The 23,600-nt window shown below is 43.7% G+C and overlaps 1 protein-coding gene and 1 long non-coding RNA gene across 11 annotated transcripts in view; one reads left to right on the forward strand and one right to left on the reverse strand.

The window, feature by feature from the left end:
- Positions 1-23,600, forward strand: part of dnm2a (dynamin 2a) — a 58,037-nt gene that overhangs the window by 19,960 nt on the left and 14,477 nt on the right. For 2 of the 10 annotated variants that reach the window (XM_053675437.1, XM_047150537.2), the window contains exons 8-18: positions 129-264; positions 399-466; positions 1,206-1,344; positions 5,571-5,657; positions 8,111-8,181; positions 9,192-9,245; positions 9,419-9,467; positions 10,808-10,840; positions 18,650-18,760; positions 22,090-22,199; positions 22,321-22,432. In XM_053675437.1, the coding sequence (XP_053531412.1) occupies positions 129-264; positions 399-466; positions 1,206-1,344; positions 5,571-5,657; positions 8,111-8,181; positions 9,192-9,245; positions 9,419-9,467; positions 10,808-10,840; positions 18,650-18,760; positions 22,090-22,199; positions 22,321-22,432 (970 nt within the window). Of the gene's footprint in view, positions 1-128; positions 265-398; positions 467-1,205; positions 1,345-3,517; positions 3,657-5,570; positions 5,658-8,110; positions 8,182-9,191; positions 9,246-9,418; positions 9,468-10,594; positions 10,607-10,807; positions 10,841-18,649; positions 18,761-22,089; positions 22,200-22,320; positions 22,433-23,600 lie in introns of all 10 variants that reach the window. The other 8 variants (XM_053675436.1, XM_047150538.2, XM_047150540.2 and 5 more) reach the window with 8 other exon arrangements.
- On the reverse strand, positions 18,325-21,206 carry LOC108257002 (uncharacterized). Its single transcript, XR_001810387.3, has 3 exons — positions 20,946-21,206; positions 19,851-20,043; positions 18,325-18,741 (listed from the first exon to the last, which is right to left on the reverse strand). It is a non-coding gene; the product is annotated as an uncharacterized LOC108257002 (long non-coding RNA).

The raw sequence follows: 23,600 nt of genomic DNA on the forward strand, positions 1-23,600 counted from the left end.
GAAAATAAAAAAAAAAATCAATGCAAAAACCGCGTGCGTTCGGATTTAGTGCTATGAATGAATCAACATCTCTGTGGTTATTTGTGTGTGTGTGTGTGTGTGTGTGTGTGTGTGTGTGTGGTCATCAGGATGGTGCAGCAGTTCGGCGTGGACTTTGAGAAGTGTATCGAGGGTTCGGGGGATCAGGTGGACACGGTGGAGCTGTCAGGAGGCGCCAGGATCAACCGCATCTTCCACGAGCGCTTCCCCTTTGAGCTCGTCATGGTGAACCCAACACACACACACACACACACACACACACACACACACACACACACACACACTTTCTCACGTCCCTACAACTGTGCACGAACTGACTGACTCCCTTTTTTCACATCTGTGGTGTTTGTGTTGATCAGATTGTGTTTGATGAGAAGGAGTTGCGGCGAGAGATCAGTCACGCCATTAAGAACGTCCACGGTGTCAGGCAAGTGGAGCTTCACTGAGACCTCCTGCAGCCGGAACACCGTCTTCTCTCTACAACACTACACTAACACACAACAAACACAACACACACACTCGTACACATACATATATGCACATAGAGACACGTACAAACACTCACCCACACAGACACTCGCACACAGATATACCGCCATTCGTCCAAAAGGACACTCGCACACAGATATACCGCCATTCGTCCAAAAGGACACTCGCACACAGATATACAGACGCACGCACACACACACACATTGAGATGTTTAATTATTAATCTGTTTGTCTCTGTGTGCATTGACGAGTCTTTAAACTGTCGACTCAGCTCTTTCCTGTAGATTCAGACGCCTTGTTTGTACTAAACTGACAACCTGTTTCATTTTTCCTTCTTTCTCTCTCTCTCTCTCTCTCTCTCTCGCTCTCTCTCTCCACACTTCTCGCTTTCCTCTCAGTCTCACTTCATCTCTCCTTGGTTTGCTCGTCACCATTTTGACTTCTGTTGTCGCTTATCGTTTCTGCCTGATTGTTTCTCTTTGTAATTCTTTCGTTTTGAGCTTCTTACCTGTCACAGTCTGCACGTCGCTTCTTCTTTTTTCCCCCCCTCTATCTCCATGCACTTATTGCTATTTTACCTGTTTGTCTGTATGTTTTTTTGTTGTTGTTGTTGTTTTTTTTTTTTTTTTTGACCCCACCTGTCTGTCTGTCTCCCCCACACCCCTGTATGTTCTCAGAACTGGCCTGTTCACCCCCGACCTGGCGTTTGAAGCCATCGTGAAAAAGCAGATCATAAAGCTGAAAGAGCCCTGTCTTAAATGTATCGATATGGTGATTCAGGAGCTCATCAACACGGTCAGGCAGTGCACCAAAAAGGTACTGTGCTGCTGCCTGGCCCCTACACAGGGGGGCGCTCTGTCGGCTAGAGGGGGCGGGATCACACCGGCCTCGCAGCACGCCGCAAAAACCAGCTCTCGTTACGCTTTCCTTCATCTACATCACAGAAAGTGAAACGAGAGCAGTCCAGATTGAAAGGAATGTTATGAACGAAAACTTTAAAGTCCCCCTGAATTCAAAAAACGTCGTGTTTTAAATAACGCACTCCTCCTAGAGTAGTATCTGGGTCAACACTTTTCTATTTAAAATAGAGAATTTCTTACATTTAAAAAAAAAAATTTAAACTAGCTAGCTAATAACATGAAGTATATAATGGAGGTCACCTGATAGCGGATTTTCCCGGTGCGTTTTAAATGAAATAAATATTCGTATATGTTAACTGTTAATAAATATTGAAGTAAATAAGAGATATTCATCCAAATTGAATGGAAAATGAACACTTCAAATAAAAACAGACATCCAAAATTAATTAAAAAAAACCACTTCAAATAACACAGAAAAATTGGTCAGCGCTAGTTTTTATTTCACCTCTAGAGGCCGCCCTCGAACCGTATAACTGCAGCGGACCCTTCTCAGCCGCTCCCGCAACCAAGGGAAAAAACTATCGGTGTCAGGCGACCTCTAGTATATACAGCTGGATTAGCAATGCTAACTAGAAAGCTAGTTAATGCTAGCACATTGCTGTGCTTAGGTAGCTGGCTAGTTTACTGTAGGTAATAAAGGACGATCAGGTTTGTGATATCTCTGAGCAGTTCAGGGTTTTTTGTGTGTGTTTAAACGTGAGGTTTCACTGCGTTTATATTTTTTGAGTCGACACGTTCAGGGGCACTTTAAGTTAAACGTGAACAGTCTCGCACGACCGGGTTCATCATGAAATATTTAAACGGCCCGGTGTAATACAACGCCTTCGGTGGAACGCTAGCATGCGTATCGCGTGCCGGTGTGACCCGCGTCAGCCCGCCGGCCGCCCTGTGTGCAGGTTCAGCTGTCGTGTGTGGAGGTTTTGTGCTGGTCTTGTGCAGCGGAGACGAACGGACGCGGGATCCCGCTCGTCTCGGGTCCAAAAGGAGCAAAACCGCATGGCCGATCGACTTCCACGGAGCCGAGACCGCAGCCACCGCGGCCGCGCGTTACGTTCCAGCACTGCTTTTGATACGCCCTCATCGACTTTACCTCGCTCTGCGTGACGTCCGGTTTCCTTTGGACGATGCGGCGGGAAGTCGAGGTTTAAGATCGGTCTTATCGGAGATATCGCGCAAAAATACACCGAGATATGAATATCCTGGAATATTACATGCCCATCAAGTACTGATCTTTTGAATAGAAATGTGTGGATATGCGGTAATAAGGATCAAACGCGTAATATTCGCAAACGTGCTAGCTTGCTCGCCTAGCGGAATACAGGTAGTCCGGCGAGCAGCGATTTCAGCTTGACGTATAGCTAGTAGAAATACAGTAGAAATCAAACAACCCGGGGAGGTTTCGTTACAGGAAAATAATCATGTGATGATGCGGAGTTAATTATTTATCTGTAACGCAACCAACAAGCGTTTTTATTCCTCTTACACCACGGCAATTTTCCAATGATTACATAAAAAAAAAAATAAACTAGGAGAGTGAGGACTTTGGTTTTGTTTTGATCGACACTGCTGAGCTCACGAAGCGTTAACAAGATAAAATAAAGCGTTTTCTTTCAGGTATTTGAAGGCTCCGTCTATTGAGCTACTTTTGTTGATATTTTTAGGTCTCTGCGTATAGTGCTGAGTCCGTCGCATTGAGATCGACCTAACTGACGTCCCTCGATCTTAACTGTAAAGTAAGTCGTAAGATGGTGAAATGGTCGCTGACGGCTCGTTAAAAGCAGTTGTGTAACGCAAGGCGGGTGTCTGTGGCTCGACTCTGCTGGGAGGAGGGTGTGGTGGATTACAGAGGGATTTATGGGTAATCAGTGAAGACGTGGAAACCATGGCCTGCCTCTTTTTGGACTGGTTTAAGTGTCTGTCTGTAGATTAGTGATTTTTAATAACTAATCCAATTCTCTTCTTCTCCTCCTTCTGTTGTTTCTTTTCTTTTTCTTTTCTGGTTCTCGGCTTTGCTCCCTCCCCTGCGATGCGACGCGGACGTCTTTTCACTTTCCCGAACGCGCTCTCAGAACGGGGCTGTTCACCCCTGACCTGGCCTTCGAGGCCATGGTGAAAAAGCAGATCCTCAAACTGAAAGCGCCCAGTCTGAAGTGCGTGGACATGGTGGTGACCGAGCTCACCACGCTCGTCAAGAAGTGTGCCTACAAGGTAACCCAGGAGAGGAGCAAAAATGAACCAGGATCTCGTCCCTCGGTCCGTTCCTCCCGTTGTGTTCACATCCCTCCACGCTCGGTCCCTCCACCCCATCAGCCAATCCTCACCTGTTTGTCTGAGCCTTTCTTCCACGCAGCCGTGCTTGTCCACGTCCATCCTCCATGTCTGCATTTCCAGAACTCAGCGCTCTGGAAAAGCACCGTTTACGCTTCCTGTTCCTGCTTCAACAGTCTGATAGACTTCACGCCAACCCCCCCCCCCCCCCAACCTCTCATTAGCCTCATGCATATGAAGCTGTAATTAACTCCAGCACAGCTCTGTTTTCACCTGGTCTTTTTATGCCTTTTGGCATCATCCACCAAGATGGATTCAAAACCGAGTTAAATCTAATCTCACTTCAGTCTTTCGGAGACGCTTTTTTAAAATCAGGTATATTATGTACAGAAATAAAACCTTTTGGGGACTTACTGTTGCTCCCCTGATGTTTATTTTCCAACAACAGCACACAGCGTTTTATTCCCAAGCCGTTATCATATATATTATTACATTATAATGCTAATACTAATAATCAGCGTCTACGTCGCTAACCTGTAAACTGAAGAGCGTGCACAAACACCAAACCGAGGCGTCCCACAAGGTCCCGAGGGAGGCACAAACATGCGCCGACAATCTTTAAGCTAAAACGAGGAACAACGCGGGAACTTGATAGTTAGAGAGGGTTCAAATGATATCAGGAGCAATCTCAATTCATGAAACCACTGGGTGTAAACAGAGTCGATAATAATCCCAGCATGCCACTTGTTTAACTGTGGTGTTGGTGCAGGAGGAGGAATGAGGTTTATCTGCCCCCTTGTGGAATTTGGAGGAACTGCGTCCTGAACATACAGACCTGTGCGCGTGTGTGTATTTATATATACATATATATATTTTTTCTCCTCATTCTTGGGTTTGTACCTTTTTACATTAAAGTAGAAAAACATCCATCTCTCTCTCTCTCTCTTTCTCCCCCCCCCCCCTCTCTGTTTCTCTCTCTCTAACACCGCTTAACAACAGTCATCACTTTCAGCTCTGGAGAACTATATTTGTGATGTTCAGCATCTCAAGTATAGAATTACGTTTTCTCATCTCACAATTTAGGGTTTTTTTTATTTTCTTTTGTAACGTAATTTGTTTTTGTTAAAGATTAGACACATTGGACACATTAGACTCTGCAGTCATAGTGTAGTTTTATTTAATTATTAGTAGTTTATATCAGGGCTGCACAGCATGACGACATACATAAGTAATGTGTGTTTAAAAAAAAAAAGTTTTGCTCAATTACAAAATCATAAAGTTATTCAATCAGTAGAGGAGCAAAACTGCTGTTATTGCACTTTATCGTTTATTATACGTTATCCTCTTACATTATACGCCTGTACTGAGCACTTTGAGCTACCGATAAAAGAGACACTTAAAAAAAAAAGCCCGTTAGCAAACTTCAGTGAAATTCACCAAAATCATCATTAAAAAAAAAAATCGTGAGCCAAATATCGCACTCATGATTTAAGTGTGATGAATTGTGCAGCTCTAAAACAGATTTATGAATCTGATTTATTGAAGCTGATCTTACATAGCTGATGGTGTAAACTTTGCTCACTAATTGTTCTTTAAGTGTGTGTGTGTGTGTGGGCGTGTTGATTGCAAGTGTGACCTCTTTGGCCTGACCTTTCTTTGAACTTGATCTTGCTGGTGCTTGGTTTTGGTTGTGGGCAGCTTCCACGCTTTATCACTGTGTGTGTTTGTGTGAGAGAGAGAGAGAGAGAGAGTGTGTGTGTGTGTGTGTGTGTGTGTGTGTGTGTGTGTGTGTGTGTGTGTGTGTTTGTACAGTAAACACTGTATTCTGCAGTGTTGTGGTGTTTGTGTCTGCAGCTGAACTCGTACCCTCGCCTGAGAGAGGAGACGGAGAGAATCGTCACTACATACGTCAGAGAGCGAGAGGGCAAGACAAAGGAACAGGTCTCACACACACACACAGACACACCCCGCTAATGGTATAGTTTGGTAGTCGTTTTCTCTTAGATGAGTACATTTAAAAAAGCACTTAACCCAGATGTGAAATGGATCTTTACATTGTCATACACACGTTTACAAGTGTAGAATTATCCTCAAACACCCCCCCCCCCAAACAACTGTCCCCCAAACGTCTGTCCCAAAGCACAATCCCCCCAAAGAATTGTCACCCAAAGTGTCGTCCCCCAAAGCATAGATTCATAAATTATCATCCCGCAAAGACCATCCCGCAAAGAACTATCCCCCAAAGCACTTTCCCCATAAAGAAATGTCGCACAAAAATTGTCCCTCAAATTATTATCCATTAAAGGACCATCTCTCAAAGCATTATATTCGAAAGCATGGTCCTCCAAAGCACCATCTCCCAGAGAACTGCCCCCAAAGCGCTCTCCCCCAAAGAACCATCCCCTAAAGAATCGTCCCCCAAAAGAACCATCCCCCAAAGAACCATCCCCCAAAACACTCTGCCCCCCCAAAGAACCATTCCCCAAAGAACCATCCCCCAAAGCACTCTGCCCCCCCCCCCCCAAAGAACCATTCCCCAAAGAACCATCCCCCAAAGCACTCTGCCCCCCCCAAAGAACCATTCCCCAAAGCACTCTGCCCCCCCCAAAGAACCATTCCCCAAAGAACCATCCCCCAAAGCACTCTGCCCCCCCCCAAAGAACCATTCCCCAAAGAACCATCCCCCAAAGCACTCTGCCCCCCCCAAGAACCATTCCCCAAAGCACTCTGCCCCCCCCAAAGAACCATTCCCCAAAGAACCATCCCCCAAAGCACTCTGCCCCCCCAAAGAACCATTCCCCAAAGAACCATCCCCCAAAGCACTCTGCCCCCCCCCAAAGAACCATTCCCCAAAGAACCATCCCCCAAAGCACTCTGCCCCCCCCAAAGAACCATTCCCCAAAGACCCATCCCCCAAAGCACTCTGCCCCCCCCAAAGAACCATTCCCCAAAGCACTCTGCCCCCCCCAAAGAACCATTCCCCAAAGACCCATCCCCCAAAGCACTCTGCCCCCCCCAAAGAACCATTCCCCAAAGCACTCTGCCCCCCCCAAAGAACCATTCCCCAAAGAACCATCCCCCAAAGCACTCTGCCCCCCCAAAGAACCATTCCCCAAAGAACCATCCCCCAAAGCACTCTGCCCCCCCCAAAGAACCATTCCCCAAAGCACTCTGCCCCCCCCAAAGAACCATTCCCCAAAGACCCATCCCCCAAAGCACTCTGCCCCCCCCAAAGAACCATTCCCCAAAGCACTCTGCCCCCCCCAAAGAACCATTCCCCAAAGAACCATCCCCCAAAGCACTCTGCCCCCCCAAAGAACCATTCCCCAAAGAACCATCCCCCAAAGCACTCTGCCCCCCCCAAAGAACCATCCCCCAAAGCACTCTGCCCCCCCCAAAGAACCATTCCCCAAAGACCCATCCCCCAAAGCACTCTGCCCCCCCCAAAGAACCATTCCCCAAAGCACTCTGCCCCCCCCAAAGAACCATTCCCCAAAGAACCATCCCCCAAAGCACTCTGCCCCCCCAAAGAACCATTCCCCAAAGAACCATCCCCCAAAGCACTCTGCCCCCCCCAAAGAACCATTCCCCAAAGAACCATCCCCCAAAGCACTCTGCCCCCCCAAAGAACCATTCCCCAAAGAACCATCCCCCAAAGCACTCTGCCCCCCCCAAGAACCATTCCCCAAAGCACTCTGCCCCCTCCCAAAGAACCATTCCCCAAAGCGCTCTGCCCCCCTAAAGAACCATCACCCAAAGCGCTCTGCCCCCAAAGAACCATCTCCCAAAGCGCTCTGCCCCCCAAAGAACAATCCCATCCCCCAAAGAACCATCCCCCAAAGCGCTCTGCCCCCAAAGAACTGCCCCCCAAAGCGCTCTGCCCCCAAAGAACCATCCCCCAAAAAGCTCTGCCCCCCAAAGAACCGTACCATCCCCCAAAGCTCTCTGCCCCCCCCGATGAGCCCTTCCCCGATGAGCCCTTCCCCGATGAGCCCTTCCCCCAAAGAGCCCTTCCCCCAAAGAACCGTGCCACAAAGAACTCTCACCCAAAGAACACTGCCCCAAATCGCACTGCCCCAAAGCGCTCTCCTCCTCTCCCCCAAAGCACACTACCCCCCAAAAAGCTCACCACAAAGAACTGTCCCCCAAAGAGCTCTGCCCCAGAGCGCACCTTCTCCCAAAAAACTACCCCCCAAAGACAACTACCCACCAAAGACCACTGCCCCAAATCGCATTTCCCCCTAAGAACCGTGCCACAAAGAACTGTCCCTCACGAGCAACCACCCCAAAGTTTCCCCATCCCCACTCCTACTCTTGTCTAAAGCAGGGTTTCAGCTCTTGTTTATTTGAATATCTATCTGCTGTCTTGCGTCATCATGGATCTCTGCCTTCAGGTTCTGTTGCTGATCGACATCGAGCTCTCCTACATCAACACCAACCACGAGGACTTCATAGGATTTGCCAAGTATGTGCACACATTCGCCTGCGTGTTTATTAGCGTGTCTTGCTAATTTTCAGTCGTGTGGAGGTTGATACTAATCCTTGCAGTCTGGACTTCACCTTAAACCTGAACTAAACTGCTCCTTACAGTAGTGTGTACACCAACAGAGACGCATCTAAAAATGGTGTTCTAACTATTTCAAACAAACTCTCTCGAAAACGTAAAGCCGGGACGCCGGGAACCTCGCAGACTTTTTTTCCCCCCAATGCAGCGACCTATATTTTACTCCAAGAAGCTCCTCCTTGAACGTTTTCACAAGTTGATATCCCCACGGAAACAAGAAAAAACAGTGCTCGGAAATATACTTCCACACGGCGGTGAGATTGTAAAGATCCAGACTCTGGACGTTAATTAAGGAAAACGGTACATTTCTCGCTTTATTTTTAGAAAACCACTCCGGTCTTTCATTTTAATATCGCGTAGACGATGTAAACGTGAATATATTTGCACCGGCAGTACTTTCATTAAGCTTAATTGTTGGAAACAGCCTGCAAAGCACTGGGACAAAGGTGACGATTTAAAGTCGAAAAAGTCAATCCACGAGTTTGACCTGGAAAGTTCTGGAAAGCCCTTTGCAAGATGGCCGCCGTTGATGTGTCTCGATAAGTGCACCGTGTAAATCAGCTGGTCTGTAGGTAAGACTTGAAAAAGGTTGTCACGACTGATTTTTGGATTAAAGACAACTGCTAGCGTGACCAATTTTTTTTAGCATCTAGCTAGAAGGAAGAAATAATTTGTCGAACGTTAGCTAACACGTCGGCGAACACTGCTTGTCCCGAGTACGTTGCATGGCTTTCAGCTGCTACTCACTCGGTCGTCAAAACAGGCGCTCATAATAGCATGGACAGTAGAAAAAGTCTTCGCGGTTTCGTTTGGCGTGTGACATGGTCCGTTGTGCGCATGCACCGAGTGCGTGTGGTAGCGTTAGCGCTCGGGCTAGCCCTGTTAACGGTTCTCGTGACGTCACATTTCAGTCTGGACCACTGGAGACTGGATGACGGTACCCTTCCGAGGTCCGACAGCAACAGGTTTGGATTTTTCACAGCCTAGAAGTCTGGCAGTGTAGGTTTAGCTCACGCTGTAAATGAGATTTGGTTTTGTTCGTGTAGTACAGAGTCTAGAGTAGTAATGCGAGTCAGATTAACCGTTTTGTTCTTTCTTTCTTTTCTGTCTTCGGCTCTTTTTGTTCTTCTCCGTCCAGTGCACAGCAGAGAACACTCGCGCACAAGAAGAGGCCCATTCCAAACCAGGTACGTCCTGCTGCACAGCTTTCGCCCACGATTTCCTTTTCCATCCACTTACCTCCACTGCCTTTCACAAATAAAGTGTACTCTCACCTGCGTATCTTCCTGCAAAGCTGAAATCAACGTTGATATGAACAGTGTTAATTGCTCTGCCCCAGAGTACCACTGGTTCCTGTTGGTACTAGTCTTAAGCAGGTACTAAAAACCAACTGGAGTCTTTGGTACTGGGCTGGTACCAAATGTACCCTAAATGTTTCTTTGACTTGTTTTCCTAGAGAAGAAATCTTTAGACCATACAGACAGTCTGTATGTGCATCTGTTGAGCCTCTTTAGGAATCTAATCCCATTTAACTATCCAAAGAACCTTTGAATACCCAGAGAACCCAAACCATTTTTTTTTTTACCCCTTTCCCAACACTCATGAACTTCCAGCCAGGTCACAGTGTGCACCGCCTCCCCTGCAGTTCCCACTCGCTGGGTTTAGCGTGTTTATACGGTTACAAGTTTTAAAGTTTCAGCCATGATATTACAGCAAGGAGCAAGCGGAGAGTAATTGAATCAGGCGAGAGCTCACTCCTGTAACCCCCCCCCCCCCCCCCCCAACCCCCCTTCCCTACACCTCCCACACGCTAATTTAGCATGCGACGCTCATCAGGCATGAACGTGCACAGCTACCAAACCCAATACGCCAAGAAGTGATCAGTATTATTCCTCATTATTCTCATTTACAACCTGTTATGCCTCAATTAACTCAAGCTTTTTCTTCTTTTTTTTTCTTTTTTTTTTTCTTTTCCTTTTTGTAGAGTAATTTAAAATGCGCATGGATTGCAACTGTGACAATGAAGCGGCATTTATGAAACATGCAAGATTTTTTTTTCTTATTGCAACTGGATCTAATTGCATGTACTTGTGTTCTGATGCTCTCTCTCTCTCTCCCTCTCTTTATATATATCTTGATCTCCTGCTCTCTCTTTATCTGTTTCCTTCTATTCATTTTTCCTTCTTTCCTCTCTGTGTCTTCCTATTTTCCTGGGATGTTGTCCATGTCCTTCCCTTGCTTTGTGCTTGTCCTCTGACTTGACCTCCCTCCCCTATCCTAACCCCACCCCCTTCATCCTTACCCGTCACTGCAGGGTGAAATACTGGTAAGTACCCCGCACAAACAAACTTTGCCCAATCAATGGGTCACCAGGGCTCAGCCAATCAGGAGAACTGAGGCTACGACTGCCGTCCAACCGGTGCCGTCCGTGTATTCGTTTTGTTTCATTTATTTGGAGCAAGCCGCTCGGTTGTATCATTTTAGGATCTGGTTTTAACCGAAGAAATTGCTTTGTTCTACCCCGCAGCTAAGCGCACTCATAGAGGGAACACCAGAAAAGGTATTCCAGTTCTCACACCGTATAAAAGGTGGAACCCGGGAGGAATCGCACTGGCTGCTAGGTTTTTAATTTTATCGCCGTTACCAGTAATCGGTAACGGCCCTAATTCCGTTCCAGGTCTCGTTACGCTACAATTAAGCGGCATTCTCTAACACACAAGTAATTTGAAAACGTAATTAAACACGTTACTAACAATGTCGTATCGATTATGTCTGTTATAATTTAAAGGAGCACTCCAGCACTTTATTTGTTATTGTTATTTTTTTATTTCATTTTTTTTTTATCCCAATCCTTACTTCATCCACGGATGAGAATTTCGACATTTCTCTGCTGTGAGGCACCAAATAGAGGACCTGCCCACTCCAAAAACCCTGGTTTATGCCTCGTCAGGACGTCTTCCGAGAGCCGCCGGACACGAACTCGGGGAAAACCCGGAGCATTTACGGTTTTTTGCAAAAAAAAAAAAAAGACGAGAAGCTTAGATGTAAATGAAGAAGAGGGCGGACGATGAACAAGAAGACGCGATCTCTAAAACCGTGTCTCCATGTCTGTTCAAATGAAACGACGTGAAGGTGCCGTCGGATTGAGGAAGAACCTCCATAGTCTTTAAAAAAAAAAAAGGAGACGTTTATCCGAAAGCAATCCGATCTCTTGAATGTGACGTGACTCGCGCTACGATCTTGACTTTGGCGCTGAAGAGGTGGGAGCGCTGGACAGACTGAAATATTAAAGCGCCACTGAGGTCTAAATCCCGAAGAGTTTCGTTATAATCAATCGTAAACGCTGTCGATTATAGAGATGAAAAACAACTCCACCGCACTGATCTGAAAGAGGAAATGGAGAAACGAACTCGTTTAACTACTTTGTTGATTTAATAAAGGTCTATTTTTCTACATTCATCCATCAGTTTAAAAAGCACTCGTTAGGTCCGTTAGCGAAATTAAACGACGTAGCGTTTTTCTCCAATAAACGGTGGATGGAATCGATTCATTTGCACGTTTCTACCAGCCAATCACGGCGAAGCTGGGCTCTCCGTTCGGATATTTCGCTTTCAGAGAGACGACTTTTTTCCACAATGCCTTGGAGGCCTGCTTAACTCGAGCTTAACCCGTTCACGCTTGCGGACAGTCAATCTGTGACTAAATATTAGGAAAAGATAAGATGTAAATGGCCTCGGAATCACTTGAGCATTACTGTGCATTAACCTCAATGTCTGTAGCTCTCTGGACTTTCTTCTTTATTAACATTCTACATTAAATAATAAAAAATAAATAACTAAAGAATTAAAGTTAAAAAAAAAAAAAAGTTTTTGTGCCGTAGATTTTTAAAAAGTAGAATTTAAACCCCCCCAAAAAAACTCATGATGAAGATGATTAAAGTTTTTTTGCCCCCTTGTGTCATGCCACAATCCTAAACTGTGCAAATTTATGATATTCAGAAATAATATTTACTCATATTTTTTTGTCTTTTAGACATGAATGTAAAAAAAAAAAAAAAATCGGACATGTTTTAAGAATAAAAGAACGTGGATATGCCTATTTATATAACAAAACAAACAACGTGTACTGATTACTTAACATCTTTTTTAAGATTTCATGGCCACATAAGTACGGCAGATCCATCCCTCTGAAACAGTATGGAGCTTTTACACACCTCTGACCTGAAGAAACTGCGAAAGCTTTCTACAAAAACCTGCAGTTTCATCGACGTCCCATCTTCTGCGCTTAGATTGTTGCCCGTTGTGAGTGAGTTTAGAGTAAAGAGGATGTCGTCGTACGGAGAAACGAGTCGAAATTCCTGTCCGTGGTAGTAAGACCACACGTGCGCTCCGGATCCGGTGGTTGAAAAATGCTGGAGTACTCCTTTAGCGTTAGTGTGTAATTAATTTCTGGTGATTTAAAAAAAAAAAAAAAAGCGATGCCTCGGTTGTCCTGGAGTCTGGCTGAGTGCTGACAGCTCCTCCAGGGGGCGCCGAGTTTGCCTTGTGGAGGAAAGGGCTGTGGGAAGGAAAAGGGCGGGGTCAGAGGGACAAAAACAACCAATAAGGAGCCAGGGTTGAACCTCACTCCCAAATCACGTGTGCTCCATTCACTTGTGTGTGTGATGTTTCCTGTCTGTATTATGGCTGCATCTCTGATAACTAAAAATCACTCAATAATCACAATTATTTTGCTCCGTATCGAAAGCAGCTACGCAAAGAATAACCCACGTGCTGTTATCGGAAAAGCATCAACGTCGATGATTTTCAAATAACAGCAAAGTGTTTTGTTTTATTCCTCCGATTAAATCTCATTCATCATCGTACTTTTTTTTTTTTTTATACCTTTTTATACGTTACGTTTTAACGTCGTATCCACGTCCACGAAAACGAGCGTTCTCACTCGCGTTACAGCAGCTGTAAACAGTCGTTCCCTCACCAGCCCCGAGAAACCCCGGCTGAAGTCCTGTACTGTCCCGTGAGTGTTACGTAAACGTCTTCTCAAAGGAAAGTTCGCCATATCGACGATGACGCGTTCGTCGTTTTGTAATCGGTTGACGCGGACCGTCCGACAGAAACGATGACGTACGCTGTTAGAACGACGGCGTTCATATAAACCCGTCAGAGCTGCTGTTCTAGAGGATTACTCAACACCTTTAACACCGACCAATCACGATCCAGAATTCAACAGCGCTGATCCGTTGCATCGCAGAGAAAACGGGCTTTTCTTCCGACGTGTACGTTACAAACTTGTTTTCTCTTCACGTGCTGAAGCGTCTTGAATCGGAATCTAATTCGGTGCTACGTATAAACATGAATACATTAGACTAGCTCGGTCAAAATGCTATTTATTTATTTATTTATTTATTTATTCATACACTTTATCCTGCTTTGAATGTCCTCACTTTGCGTTTTATTTGCAGGAATCTCTTTATCTCTCTATTGGAATCGGGAAACACTAATCTTTTAATTAATATTCATATTAATTAAATAATTAATTATATATGCAGAGGGTTGTATTCCTAACTGCTTTATTTAATTAGATTTTTTAAAAAGAAATAATCATTGTTTTTAGTACTAACAATATTTACACTTTAACAATCATCAATATAATAATCAAAACTAATTCCCGACGACTCTTTTGCTTATATTATTAAGGCAAATTGGTGGTTTCAAATTGGGCTCTCTGATTTTTAATTTTTTTTTATCGAGACAGATTAAACAAAAAATCTAATCTGATCTAATACACTTGATTGACTATCATCAAGACAGTTTGTTTGCAATGTTTAGACTCGAGTAACATGCATTTTTTGTTTCTGGCTGTGGTGTGTGTGTGTGTGTGTGTGTGTGTGTGTGTGTGTGTGTGTGTGTGTGTTTGATTACAGTTGATAGACGTGGGTTGCTTGTAGACAAAAGTCGTAGAAATGCAAAAATACTTTAGTCAAGTACAAATGCTTATCTAAAAAGAGAGAAAAAAGTAGTCTGTTAAAGTAGAAAATTCTTTTATGTGCTTTAGAAAGAATCGTTTCACACAATGATTTTGGTTGTTGACAGTAAATTAGTCGCCTTTCACCAAGAAACAGAGGAAACTTCAACTAGTGACAGTTTTGTCAGAATAAACTAGCTCAAATACTAATAGTTTTGTCAGAATAAATGAGTTCAAATGCTAGTAGTTTTGTCAGAATAAACTAGCTCAGATGCTAAGTTTTGTCAGAATAAACTAGCTCAGATGCTAATAGTTTTGTCAGAATAGAGTTCAAATGCTAATAGTTTTGTCAGAATAAACTAGCTCAGATGCTAAGTTTTGTCAGAATAAACTAGCTCAGATGCTAATAGTTTTGTCAGAATAGAGTTCAAATGCTAATAGTTTTGTCAGAATAGAGTTCAGATGCTAATAGTTTTGTCAGAATAAACGAGTTCAAATGCTAATAGTTTTGTCAGAATAGAGTTCAAATGCTAATAGTTTTGTCAGAATAAACTAGCTCAGATGCTAATAGTTTTGTCAGAATAAACTAGCTCAGATGCTAATAGTTTTGTCAGAATAAACGAGTTCAAATGCTAATAGTTTTGTCAGAATAGAGTTCAAATGCTAATAGTTTTGTCAGAATAAACTAGCTCAGATGCTAATAGTTTTGTCAGAATAAACTAGCTCAGATGCTAATAGTTTTGTCAGAATAAACTAGCTCAGATGCTAATAGTTTTGTCAGAATAAACTAGCTCAGATGCTAATAGTTTTGTCAGAATAAACTAGCTCAGATGCTAATAGTTTTGTCAGAATAAACGAGTTCAAGTGCTAGTAGTTTTGTCAGAATAAACGAGTTCAAATGCTAGTAGTTTTGTCAGAATAAACTAGCTCAGATGCTAATAGTTTCATCAGAATAAACTAACTCAGATGCTAGTAGTTTTGTCAGAATAAACTAGCTCAGATGCTAATAGTTTTGTCAGAATAAACTAGCTCAGATGCTAATAGTTTCATCAGAATAAACTAGCTCAGATGCTAATAGTTTCATCAGAATAAACTAACTCAGATGCTAGTAGTTTTGTCAGAATAAACGAGTTCGGATGCTAATAGTTTTGTCAGAATAAACGAGTTCAAATGCTAGTAGTTTTGTCAGAATAAACTAGCTCAGATGCTAATAGTTTCATCAGAATAAACTAACTCAGATGCTAATAGTTTCATCAGAATAAACTAGCTCAGATGCTAATAGTTTCATCAAAATAAACTAACTCAGATGCTAATAGTTTCATCAGAATAAACTAGCTCAGATGCTAATAGTTTCATCAAAATAAACTAACTCAGATGCTAATAGTTTCATCAGAATAAACTAGCTCAGATGCTAATAGTTTCATCAAAATAAACTAACTCAGATGCTAATAGTTTCATCAGAATAAACTAGCTCAGATGCTAATAGTTTCATCAAAATAAACTAACTCAGATGCTAATAGTTTCATCAGAATAAACTAGCTCAGATGCTAATAGTTTCATCAAAATAAACTAGCTCAGATGCTAATAGTTTCATCAGAATAAACTAGCTCAGATGCTAATAGTTTCATCAAAATAAACTAGCTCAGATGCTAATGAAATGCATGAGAATGATACCTATTAGAGATATTATAGAGACCAGATAGATTTAAGGGAGAATTCATGAACAATGTTTCAATGCTTCGAATCGTTTGTTTATTTATTATTTATTTAATAGAGTAATCTGTAGGTAAATATAAACTCGAGTGAAGCACAGACGCTTGAAAACGGAAAGTGATTGTAGTTTGTTGTTTCCACTTCTGACTGCGGCTCAGTGAATTATCTCTGAGCTGAAAACCGGAAACCAAAACCACATTTTCACACTCAAACAGGAAGGTGGCTTTTTAAAATTTTTATTTAATCTCTCTCTCCCTCTCTCCCTCTCTCTCTCATCCTCTCTCTCTCTTCCTCTCTCTCTCGCTCTCTCTCTCTCTCTCTCTCTCTCTCTCTCTCTCTCTCATCCTCTCTCTCTTTCTCTCTCTCTCCCTCTCCCTCTCTCCCTCTCTCTCTCATCCTCTCTCTCTCTTCCTCTCTCTCTCTCTCTCTCTCTCTCATCCTCTCTCTCTTACTCTCTCTCTCTCTCGCTCTCTCTCTCTCTCTCTCTCTCTCTCTCTCTCGCTCTCTCTCTCTTCCTCTCTCTCTCTCGCTCTCTCTCTCTCTCTCGCTCTCTCTCTCTCTCGCTCTCTCTCTCTTCCTCTCTCTCTCTCGCTCTCTCTCTCTCTCTCTCTCCCTCTCTCCCTCTCTCTCTCATCCTCTCTCTCTCATCCTCTCTCTCTCTTCCTCTCTCTCTCTTCCTCTCTCTCTCTCTCTCTCTCGCTCTCTCTCTCTCTCCCCCTCTCTCTCATCCTCTCTCTCTCTTCCTCTCTCTCTCTCCCTCTCTCTCTCTCTCCCTCTCTCTCTCTCTCTCCCTCCCTCTCTCTCTCTCACTCTCTCATTCTCTCTCTCTCTCACTCTCTCATTCTCTCACTCTCTCATTCTCTCTCTCTCTCACTCTCTCATTCTCCCTCTCCCTCCCTCTCTCATTCTCTCTCTCTCTCTCTCTCTCTCTCTCTCTCTCACTCTCTCATTCTCTCTCATTCTCTCACTCTCTCATTCTCTCACTCTCTCATTCTCTCACTCTCTCATTCTCTCTCTCTCTCACTCTCTCATTCTCTCTCTCTCTCTCTCTCTCTCTCTCTCTATCCCCCTTTCTCGGAGGCCGCAGAGTTTCGGCACTCTCTCTCCTCGTTCTCCTTTCCTCTTTTGTCTGCGATTGTTTTTGTTCCTGTATTTTGGAGGGCTTCTGAGCATTTCCTCACCAAGGCAAACCTCGAATGTGGGATTTTTCTGTTCGGGTCCTGTCCTGCTGCCTTCTGCTTGCTGCTCGTATGTTTTGGCACGCACATTTTTCTAAAGCGCACAGGATGACAGGGCGGTGGAGGGAGAGGTGGTGGTCTACTGTACATCGGCACCTAAATGTAATAGTCTGAAATGAAGCATTGAGGAGTTTATATGATCAGGATTTGGAACATTTTGAAATGTAGAAAAATCTATAATTCTTGCTCATCTTCTCTCTTTTTTTTAAATTTTTTATTTTGGGTCGTGTTCTCTGCTTGCACAGCAGTAATGTAGATTGAGATCACTATCTCTCCTCCTCTCCCTGTTTACCACTTTATTTATCTAATCTTTACTAACACACTGCTCTCTCTCTCTCCCTCTCTCTTTAATTTTATTAACATTTTTAGGCCAATAGCAGTTAACCTCACTAACCTTTAATCTCTGCGATTTAGCTAGCACTGAGCAGCCTTGATTTTACTCACCACTTTAATCCTAACAGGCCTGCGCCGACCCCTGACCTTCGTTCCTCTAGACTTCCACTCAGTCTGGATGCACACACACACACACACACACACACACACACACACACACACACACACACACACACACACACACACATACAAAAAACTCTGTTTTTTTTAAATCTTCCTCCATTGTTTAGGATGAAACCTTCACCAGGCTTTCTGACTCTTTTAACCAACATGTGCAATTTTAGCTCAGCTCCAGCCTCAACGGTCACGTGATCGCGAGATGATCTCTCCGAGACGTTATTTAAAGGAATCCTTGTTTGATCTGGATATTATTTGAGCGTAGACTAAACGTAGTCTAAAAGTTTGATGATGAAAAGATTTTTCTTGTCTTTCGAAAAGGATTAAAACTGGTGAAAGTTGTTCCGACAGCTGCCATTTAAACACACACACACACACACACACACACACACTTGCAGTTAATTTCGCAATGGGTATTCAAACAGAAATTTGCTCAGACAGCCGTGATTCAACTTTAAATCAAATCGACGAAACGAATGAAATAAAACGATGAAGCCCCGTTTCATTCATCGTTTTGTTTCGTTCATTGTTGAAACACTAAAATACGGTAAAACGTCAAAAGAAAATGAAAAACATCATAAAATACGGGAATAGAAATGTAAAACAGAAAAACAACGCGTCAACTTTCATGAACAGTTTTAATAAAACATAATGAATCGTCATGTAGTAATTCTGCGGATCCCGCAGTACAGATTGTCGTCCCTGTTCAGACCCGTGTTCCTGTGCAGGTAAGTGTGAGCAGGTTTTCACTGTGAGCCTGTGAGTGTTTTCACACACAGCTGCTCTCAGCCTGAGACCTGTGTTTGTGTGTGTATATATATATATATATATGTGTGTGTGTGTGCGCCTGTGCGTGTATCTATGTGTCTGTGTGTGTGTGTGGTTCGGTAAAGCCGAATGTCGACTGTCTCCCGTGACGTTTTCCTTCCCGTCCCTCTGCACAGGTGATCCGCAAAGGCTGGCTCACCATCAACATCAGCTTCATGAAGGGAGGATCCAAGGAGTACTGGTTCGTCCTGACCGCCGAGTCCCTGTCCTGGTACAAGGATGAAGAGGTGAGAGAACACTCTGGGGTCAAAAATGATTTTTAAAAAAAAGAAAAATACTCTGATTAATAGTTACTTTAGTTCATACGTTTTGGGGGTTTTATTCTCATTATGTGTCACCTTGTGTACATTTTATTTATTTTTCTAATCCCAAAAAAAAACATTTTAGGGTCCCGGAGTAGATCGTAAACCTGCTTTAAATCTGTAACATCATCATTTTTTTTTGGAATTTTTTATTTTTTTTTTCATTTAAAGGTGCGGTTTGTAACATGTAGTGTTTCTAGATCTATATTCGTGACGTTTCTGAGAATATTTACAAATACTGCTATGCAACAACTCGTTTCTGTTCGTTCATTTCTTTATTGTTGGCTTGCGTTCGGAAATTTTCTGGCCCGGAAACGAGCTCCGCTAGAACAGAGCGGCCGTCTGTTTGTTTGTTTGTTTGTTTGTTTGTTTGTTTGTTTGGTTTTGTTCGTATAAGGGTGAGGGGTTTGCGGGGGTGAAGGTGACGGTGCAGTTTAAAACTGAAGGTGAGCGTTCTCATTAAAATTTCAGTCTGACTTGTAGGCAGCGGTGGAACTTAAACTTTACACACGGCTCCTTTAATCTCCTTTACGCTCCTTTTTAAACAGTTTTTTTTGGCGAAATTGGATATTTGTTCAGTGAGGAGGGAGGTAGTGGAGGGTAAACACGTTTGGAGCGTTTACTTTTTAACTACTTTTTTTTTTTTTTGTAAATCTCCACACTGCTCATTTGCATATATTTAAACTTGATCACATTGCCAGGCCCCGCCCACTTCACATTTCCAGTGAAGACTCTGCCTCCCTAGTCATACGATTTCTAGCAGCTCTTGTACTGTATCACTGCCATGTGTGGAAATTACTTGTGGCTTCCGTTATCGTGTACTAGTAGTAACATTAAATGATTTATTTTTTCAAAATTAATTTCATTTTATTTATTCATTTTTACGGTCATGCGAACAGGCGTACACGTTTAGGGCAAATCCAGCTTTATTCTTTTAAAATTACATTCACAAATTAGGAATAGAGCGTTACAGTGACATACAAGACCTGCTTTAATATTAATGTCTTACTTGTACCTGTATCCCAAAGCTGAAAAGTTGTAGCCTCGTCTTTTCTGACGTGTGTGTGTCCCGGCCCAGCCTAACCAATGTGCGGACTACTGTTCAGCTGCAGCGTAATGAACAGGTAGTCTGAACACTGGGCAGGCGGGGGGGAGGGAGGCATTAACGGAGGGGGCAAATCGGCCCGGCCGAGCTGCAGGTCACTGCCCTGGACGCACGGGTGGGAGGGAAGGGGGGGGAGAGAGAGCGAGAGAGAGCGAGAGAGAGCGAGAGAGAGAGAGAGAGAGAGAACATTCAACTCAGCCATGTTGATATGATGAAAGCTACACACATGCACGAATGCACACTCTTTTCTCACAACGTTATTAATTCATTCTAATATTGTTTAGTATCATTTATTATTATTTAGATGCAGTAAGATAACTTGAAGCCCAGATCTCTAATTGAACAGTTATAAAATTGATTTAGATCAGTCAGTGTCATGAGAGTCAACTGAATCAGAATAAAGAGAATCAGTGTAACCAAAAATCAGTAGAATCACTATCAAAGGAATCGGAACGAAGAGAATGAGTATCGAAGGAATCAGCTTCGACGCAACCCGAAGAATCCGAATCAAGAGAATCAGAATCGGTATCAAAGGAATCAGATTCAACAGAGTCAGAACCAGTGGAACCGTTTTCAAAGCAAGCTGAATCAACTGAATTAGGAATCAGGAAGGAATTACATTCAGCAAAACCAGAATCAATTGAATCCAAATCAGTTGATTCAGAGCCAGCAGAATCGATTTAACCGGAGCCGAATCAGAATCAAAGGATTCGGTACAAGTGGATCCAAAGGAAACGGTACCAGTGGGAGCAGAATCAACGCAACCGGAATCAATGTAATAAGAATAAATCAGGATCAACCAAATTTGAATCAACAGGACAGGAATCGAATCATCAGAATCAAATGAATCAGAATCATGCGAATCAACGGAATTAGAACAAAAGGAATCTTCCAGAATCTGTAGGAATCCGTTACAATATTATAATCAGGTTAAATCTTCAGCGTGTGTGTGCACAGAAACGAGCACTTTAAGGTTCTGCTGCAGCTCTAAAAGAAAACACTCACCAGTTCAGTCCAGAGGAGTGTGTGTGTGTGTGTATGTGCGTACGAGTGTGTGAGTGTGTATCCCTCTCTCTCTATCTCTCTCTCCCAGGCATTTCTTTAAACACACACCACCAGGATACAGTTTTTAGTAAAAGTTCAGAGCAGTAGGTCCGTGTCCTGCCGTGTGGTTCTCGGTGGTGAAGAGAAAGACGGCAGCGTGTGGTGTGACGGTACGCTGTGGGAGCGGAGAGGAGTGACGTGGCAGGCGGCTGAGACGTTCCAGTCCGGGATCTGACTATGGAATTCGCAGGAAATCGTACCGGGTTACTGGGGAAAGGGGGGGGGGGGGGGGGGGGTTGTTCTTTGGAGTGATGTAACTGTTGGGATAGCTTTGTTCCTCTCTCTCTCTCACTCTCTCTCTCTCTCTCTCTCTCTCTCTCTCTGTCTCTCTTTTTCTGTTCGTCTGTGTATAAATGTTTCCAGATGCTTCTGCTCACCAGAAAGCTGGCAACCCCCCCCACCCTCCCCCACCCTCCCCCACCCTCCCCCCAAACTTTTCTAGTGCACACACACACACACACATATGTACTCTCTCTCTCTCTCTCTCTCTCTCAGTGTCGCTCGCCCCAACCCTCTCAGCTATCCTTCTGCCACTATGGTGGTCCGTTCTAAACCCTGCTTTGGGGCAAGCGATTCGTTGCGCTGTTTATTCGCCTACATCTCAGACATAGATATGAGCTAAGGTTAAGGATGCGTACACTTTAATAATTCATTAAAATGACTGATGAATCGATCTTAAAAAAAAAAAAAAAGTCTAAAAAGTGTTAAACTCACATTTGTTTTTCGACTAAAGAGCATTTCTGTAATCGTGAAAACGTTAGACATGTTTATCTGGGTTTAGGGCCACGTTTTGGGCCGAAGAGCGTTCCTGATGTTCTCTGGAGAATTGGTTAAGGTTAAGATTGATGAAAGTGTGTGTGTGTGTGTGTGTGTGTGTGTGTGTAAACAGAGCAGCCGAGTGTGTTTGCTCTGCTGCACTTTGGCTGTATGTTGCAATGTCAAGCTGAGCCGACACAGCGCCGTGATAATGCGACCGGTTTTCATTTTATAACCTCTCTCTCTCACTCTTTCCTCACTCCGTTTCTCTTCTTTCTCTTTGTGTCAGGAAAAAGAGAAGAAATACATGCTTCCTCTGGACAACCTGAAGCTCAGAGACATAGAGAAAGGCTTCATGTCCACCAAGCACATCTTCGCTATCTTCAACACGGAGCAAAGGTCTGATGTGGCTCAGCCCATCGTCTGTCTGTCTGGCCCTGTGTGTGTGTGTGTGTGTGTGTGTGTGTGTGTGTGTGTGACTGTGTGTTTATGTTCTCTGTGTGTTTACGTGCTCGCACAGGAACGTTTATAAAGACCTGCGGCAGATCGAGCTGGCGTGCGATTCCCAGGAGGACGTGGACAGCTGGAAGGCCTCGTTCCTCCGAGCAGGCGTGTACCCTGAGAAAGATCAGGTACTACACACAGGAAGTGGCTCTGCACCCACAGGCTGACCGCTGAACGTCTTCTCCTCAAAGAGGAACAGCCTCCTTTGAATGTTCATCAAACTGGTGCTTGTGAGCTGCTTGTAACAAGAACTGCTGCTGCAATTTGAAATAAATAAATAAATAAATAAAAATACAGCAGACTTGGGCGATATTACAAAAATTATACAAAATATATATATATATAAAAAAAAAAATTAAAAATCACATATGACTGTACTCGAAGACATTTCATTTACATGTGCATCTCAGAAAATTTGAATATTGTGGAAAAGTTTCTGTAATTTAATTCAAAACGTGGAACTTTCATATACTCTGGATTCATTACACATGAAGTGAAATATCTCAAGCGTTTTTTTTTTGTTTTTTTTTAATGTCGATGATTATGTCTTACCGCTCACGCAAATCAACAATCCAGCATCTTAAAATATTCGAATAAAGAATTTATAGTACGGAAATGTCGACCTGAGATGACTCTCATCAGCGAATGAACTCAAAACACCTGCGAAGGTTTCCTGAGGCTTTAATCTCTCAGTCTGGGTCAGTACACACACAATCGTGGGGAAGATGAAGGTAAACGTTGCGTTTCATTTGGAAATCAAGGTTCCAGAGTCTGGAGGACGAGTGGAGAGGAACAGAATCCGAGCTGCTTGAAGTCCAGTGTGAAGTTTCCACAGTCGGTGATGATTTGGGTTGCCATGTCATCTGGTGTCGGTCCAGTGTGTTTTCTCGAGTTCAGAGTCGATGCAGCGTCGACCAGGAGATTTTAGAGCACTTCATGCTTCCATCTGCTGACGAGCTTTATGGAGACGCTGATTTCCTTTTCCAGCAGGACTCGACACCTCCCACAGTGCCAAAACTATTAGTAACTGGTTTACTGACCGTGGTGTTACTGTGCTCGATCGTCCAGCCGACTCGCCTGACCCGAACCCCATAGAGAATCTACGAGAGACACCAGACCCGACGATACAGACGAGCCGAAGGCCGCTATCAAAGCGACCCGGGCTTCCAGAACACCTCAGCAGCGCCACACGCTGATCGCCTCCACGCCACGCCGCACCGACGCAGTAATTCCTGCAAAAGGATTAAAGCCCAGACCGAGTATCAGCGCATAAATTAACACACTGTTCACAAGGTC

The sequence above is a fragment of the Ictalurus punctatus genome, chromosome 24, assembly GCF_001660625.3.
Source record: "Ictalurus punctatus breed USDA103 chromosome 24, Coco_2.0, whole genome shotgun sequence".
Classification (NCBI taxonomy): domain Eukaryota; kingdom Metazoa; phylum Chordata; class Actinopteri; order Siluriformes; family Ictaluridae; genus Ictalurus; species Ictalurus punctatus.